Genomic DNA, 6,000 nt, shown 5'->3' on the forward strand with positions numbered 1-6,000 from the left:
ATAATGAATGATGGGAGATCTTTCTTCAAAATTGAGCATGAAGAAAAACTCGTAATGTTTCCAACATGAAATAGATCTGTTCTGAAAACCTGTGTTGCCAAAATTTGATTTAACAGTTTACCAGGAAATTATTTCAACCTGGGACTGCCAGTGATAAGATGCTGCTGAGCTGCAAGCGATTCCAGGTGAGACAGAGTTCAGCCCTGTCTGATCCTCAACCAGTCTCCACTGCAGCAAGTCTGATGCTGTGAGCACTGGAGAAAATACTTAGGCAGGAGTTGAGGTCAATATGAAGAACTTGATATTCTGTTAACTCTCTTGGCATTGCTTGATCAGGAGGTGTCATTCCTTAGAGTTCATATCGGGGCCAAATTTCGGGTTGCTGAAGCATCCCATTAGGAGATAGTGCAACCAGTTACGAGTGTATGAGGGTGTCCAACATACTATGGGAGGTGGTGGAGAGAGAAAAGTATTTTAGAAATAAGATCACTTGGTACTCGCTTAGGCCCCAACCCAATATTCTTTAATCTCGCCAGATTCAGTGGCTATATGGTGAGGTTTCATCTCTACTGATGCACTTTTCAAGGTCCAGACTAAGGACTTTTATTGATGTTTTGATAAAAATGTAGTTTTTAATGGCAGCACCCATGAGAAGCAGGAGTCTGAGCTGAGTTTTTTTACAATTTAATTTTTCCTTTGGACTTCACTGTGTAATAATCATCCAAAATGTAAAGAATAAGTTAGCTGATTTACCTCCCAGTGTTTCTGACAGAGATAAGTAGAGCTGCTGATAACATTCAGTGCAGTGTAAAAAAAATTAAAAACCAAAACACCTGAAGTGGAATGTGGATACACGTGTTTGCGTGTTGGAATGACTAAGGGTTTAACTGAACACCATTGCCGAATGTCAAAGGAAAAGCGGACAGGGAATCTTGAGAAATACCTTTTAATGAAGGCCAAAATTCCCTTGAATTGAAAGAGTTGGGGCTGTTCAGCCTGGAGAAGAGGAGGCTCCAGGGTGACCTTATAGCGGTCTTCCAGTACCTCAAGGGGGCCTACAAGAAAGATGGGGAGAGGCTGTTCAGGAGGGCCTGTTGTGATAGGACAAGGGGTAATGGTTTTAAAATAGAGGGAGGTAGCTTCAGGTTGGATATTAGGAAAAAATTTTTTACCATGAGAGTTGTAGAACACTGGAACAGGTTGCCCAGAGAGGTGGTGGATGCTCCATCCCTGGAGACGTTCAAGGCCAGGTTGGACGAGGCCCTGAGCAACCTGATCTAGTTGGAGATATCCCTGTTCCTTGCAGGGGGGTTGGACTAGATGACCTTTGAAGGTTCCTTCCAGCCCTAACCATTCTATGATTCTATGAATTCCAGGTAAAGCGCAGTTAGTCCAGCGTGCTTGGCAGGGACGGTTCCGCTGCAGCGAGGCGGTTGAGCTGTTAACCTCTCCAGTGTCAGTTCGGCTGCGAAAGGGAAGATTTGCATTCCTAAATTTCCACCTCTGCATCTTTTCTCTTCCTCCTGCAGCTGGGGATTTCTGTAAATTTTGCTTGTAAGAGAACCTTTGTTTGACACTGCGGCCGCTACGATGTGATGTTTGTTGCATTTACAGCGAAGCTCTACGGAGGTGTGGACTTTGGGAGTCAATACCAGATAACTGATCCAGCCCATGAGCCCAAAACCCACATGGACACTTCCAGGGCTGTAAGGCCTAAGTGTGAAGGAGTCAGTGCTTTGTTCAGAGCACAGATTCCCTCATTGACTTAGTCAGCTCTCTGCGACACTGGATAAACAGTGTGCTCCTGAATAATGAGGTGTTAGGGCAGAAGACAGTCCTACTTGGTGCCATACGTGGGCTAAAACCAGAACATCCATCACGTGTCCATCAGTGACTTCGGAGTGCCTTCTCTCGTTGATTTATGTTTTTCCCACTGCAAGAAGTTTTAATCCTTCAAGGAAGTATTAGGCAGCGTCGTTTTTAGAAATGAAACTAGAAATGATTCTGGAAATGCTGTGAACAGACACGCGCATCATCTGCTGCTAAACGTCGTGGCGTTGTGTCCCACCCCTGAGCTCCACAAGCCGCACCGGACCGTGCTGTCACGGAGCGTAACCGGGAGGGAGCACACCAAGCCAAGAACTGGACCAGATGTTTTGACAGATGAGATGAAAGAGAGAGTTCTGTTTCATATCTCTTGTGTTTCCACGCGAGCAACTCTGTATCTTCGTTTACAGTTGAACTTCTTCCAAAACTAAATTTAAAGAATTTTGTAGCGCAAACGGCGGTGGTTAGTGGCAGCGGAGCGGCGTGGAGGAGACAGCAAAGGACTCTGCTGGAGGATCTCAGCTCTGCTCTTGGCTCTGCCCTTGATTTGCTGGCAGGTGAATTCTCAGCCCTACTGCCACCTTCTAGCTGGTGAAAAATGGGTCTTCTGTGGAAAAGCCCTTGAGATGACAGAATCCCAGAGTCTTCACTCTGAGGGTGATGAGGTACTGGAACAGGTTGCCCAGAGAAGCTGTGGCAGCCCCATCCCCGGAAGTGTTCAAGGCCAGGCTGAATGGGGCTTTGAGCAGCCTGGTGTAGTGGAGGGTGTCCCTGCCCATGGCAGGGGGGTTGGAACTGGATGATCTTTGAGGTCCCTTCAAACCCCAACCATTCTGTGATTTGTTTGCCGGGGTATTTAGTGACCTGTTTGGACTTTTTTTCACTGTAGTCATCTGTTTTTTTGTCTCTCAGAGGCCGTAGCAGCTGAAAGGCCCCAGCTTAGGTTAGAGCTGTGTTGTTTTGGTCCCTGTGCAGACAGCCCTTGCCTCCAAGAGCTCCAAGGGCAAGCAGAGACAGGACTCAATCTTCTCATTTTCCAGCTCATAAAATGACTTGTCCAATGTCACATCTCTCAGTAGCTCAGGCGTAAGTTCCACAGCAATAATGAAACAGAAAAGAAGTTACTTCAGAACCTGGTGCAAAAATACTTATAAAATTAATTTTCAACAATTTAAATGTTCTTAAATATGTTTTATTGATTTCTGAATCAGAAAAAAATATGATAGTATCAGCTTTTTTTAGAGTGAACGATGAGTATTTTCCATCCTTTTCACTTGCATCGATCTGAGTGGTGGTACAATTGCCCACATTTGCATTATTGTCTTCAGTCAAGGCTGTGTCTTGACAAAGCTTTTGTGGGTTTGGGTTTCATGTACAGTCATTTCACTGCGAATGAAAACTGATCCCTCATGTCTTTCTGACAATGCAACGTTATGTTTCAGAGAAGGAAAGGACTCCCTGTTGTGTGGGGACAGTCCTCTGGAGGCTTTCCCTTGGATCAGGAAGGTTCTGTTTTGAACTGTTCGTATGGTTGTTACCTCGATTCTAGAGGCACCACACGAACTAACTAGGGGGGACGAGACGACTGCTGGTATTTCTTCATTCACTCTTTACTGGAGGTACCTCAAGGATAATGCTTCTTACAGTCATTTGACATGTTTGGGTTTTCTTAATTCCCTTAATGGGATCTGGGACCCAAAAGAGAGAGAGGAAGAGTGGTACAAGGGCCAGGCCTGAGAACAGGTGGGTGCAATTCCATTATCCTGGAAATGCTATCAACAAATCAGCCTGCAACTCCTTAATCTCATGGGTTGTCTGATACGCCTGTTTTATTTTATTTTTCACTCTGACAAAGAATATCCACCTTTCCCCCACACACGGTACAGCGACCCTTATTAATATGATTTCAGACACATGCAAACCTGGCTTTTAAGTGAGAACAAGCGAGAGATTCTATAAAGCTTTTGGGAAACAGTTGAAAAGGGAAGCGTGTTTATCCATCGTTTAGGGATGTTGTTGAGATCCTGATCCTTTTGACTCCTGTTTGGAGAAGGGGAGAAAACAAGCAAACAGTGCTGCACAGAGGACTCGGGTGGTTAATGTACTGTGTATTATTGCTGTAAAGCCAGGACCTCAATCTCTCAACTCTCCAGAACACAAACAGTCCTTGGCTTTTATAGAATCATAAAGAGCTGCCTTAAAGGCTGAGGACAAATTCAAGCCCTGATACGAATTGGCATAGATATTACTGGATCCAAAGGGAGTTATAGTTTCTTGCACTGTGGCTGAATTTGATCCACAAGTGAACACAGGTGTCCCATCAAATTCTCCCGAGCAGCTTGTCTTCTGCATTCTCGCCATTCAACTGTCACGTAAAATGACGTTTTCAAGCTCAATTCCAGCTAGTGGAAGAGTTTTGGAATCTCTCCAACGTTCTGCAGAGAAGCAGGGTGAGGAATCTAACTGCTGAGGAGCTCTAAATGCAAGAGGAACTCTAACCCTGCAAGACTTATAATTAGTCTTAATGCCTTTGCTTTTTTCATACCTTTTTGAATGAAATGCGCCATGCGAAGGGAATTTGTGATAAATTGGCTCTGTAGTCTTTGCTTGAAGTTCGGCATGGAAAATAAAAAGGCATTTGTTACAAGACTGAATTATGTGTAGGATATCTCCAGCTATAATGAGCTCAGGTTTTCTAGCAGTGTTAGAATAAACTCTTGCCTGTATCTCCTGCAGAGTGTGTTTTTTTCCCTAAGAGCATATTTCTTTCGACTTGATCAGCTCATCTCTTGTAGATGATAAAATTATCTGCGAAGATTTGTATCTGATGTTGTGCCATAAATCATATTTAGTTGTAGGATTAACATTTGCAAGCATAGAACATTTATGGAAAAAAAAAAAAGAAGGTGAGGGGCTAGCGGTTTCTGAGTATTTACATGAAGAATGGAGCTGGGATGCAGGATAGATCTTGTAGACTTTTCACATACCTGGCTGTTGTTACAAGGTGTGGATCTGCTCGGCTCCAATGAACATGGGTTGAGGCTCTTTGGTAGCGTTTCTCTTGGTGAGATTGTAAGATAAAGAACCCAGGAAATTGTGACCTTGGGCAAGCAGCTTTGTCGTAGAAGAAATAAACACGTGTTCCAGCTGTGCTGGAAGCTACAGCTGCTGGCAGCCGAGTTTGCAGTCCTGGTCCGAGTTTTGTAAAAATGCTCAGCCCCTTTGGAGGCACTGGAAAACGGGCTGGTTTTTAAAAGGTTTATATCACCAGTAGCTTCCAGTTCACCCCTCACTGCCAGATTGTCCAAAAGAGGTCAGAATTCAGCACGCGAGACCATTTTGAAAGTCTGCCCACAAACATAGTCATCTAAATGGACTGTAGCCCCCTCTGATGTGGCTTCAGCCGACTGCAGAGGGCCCGAAGGAGTCTGGGACCACGTAGGCTTTCAGCAGCTGTGACGTCCGTCCACACGAGTGGGGACCCACTGGCCGATGTGGACATAGGTCCAGCTCAAGAGGGACCTGCGTGTTGTGCTACAGGAACTTAGAAGCCCCAGAGGTTTCTCTTGCTGCAAGAATGGTGTGATGAACATGGCTGTGCTGAGCACCAGCGGGTCTGAGGCCACGTTGCTGTGGATGCTGTTCAGACGCATGACTGCCCACGTTACTTACACGTTTCTCTCTTTTGCTCTCTCTCTCTGGTGCAGGTTCCTCACCACATGAAGACTTTACCCTATTACAGCTACGACCAGCCCGTGATCGGATACTGCCAGGCTCACAAGCCTCTCCACGTGAACAAGGGGTACGACGCCATGGCCCGGGAGCAGGCGGAGACCACCAACCTGGAACTCAGTCGAGACCACAGCTTCATAGCGACCATCGCGCGTTCGGCTGCTCCGGCCATTTACATTGAGAGAATACCAAACTAACGATGGACACAACTTCTTCAGGGGCGGAGTAGGGACATCTTTTGAGGGACCTTTCATCTCAGAAGAGACCGGGGCCAGAAACGAAAATCTACCATTCCAGTTGCAAATGTTCCAACATAGACCAAGGGAAGGGGACAAAGCAAACTCCGCAGACTGTGGGATCGCTGTCTTGCAGTACACGCTGAGAACTTCAGGATTTTCTTTGCTTTAAACTTTCAAACAAATTCCTCAATGTAAATATTAA

At 45.5% G+C, this 6,000-nt stretch overlaps 1 protein-coding gene across 1 annotated transcript in view; it reads left to right on the top strand.

Annotated features, from left to right (window-relative positions):
• Positions 1–5,756, top strand: part of LRRTM4 (leucine rich repeat transmembrane neuronal 4) — a 239,332-nt gene extending 233,576 nt beyond the window's left edge. The window contains exon 5 of the mRNA XM_086627997.1: positions 5,535–5,756. Coding sequence (XP_086484123.1) covers positions 5,535–5,756 — 222 coding nt within the window. The remainder of the gene's footprint in view (positions 1–5,534) is intronic.
• Positions 5,757–6,000: the final 244 nt, after the last annotated feature.

The sequence above is a fragment of the Tauraco erythrolophus genome, chromosome 29 (assembly GCF_009769465.1).
Source record: "Tauraco erythrolophus isolate bTauEry1 chromosome 29, bTauEry1.pri, whole genome shotgun sequence".
NCBI lineage: Eukaryota > Metazoa > Chordata > Aves > Musophagiformes > Musophagidae > Tauraco > Tauraco erythrolophus.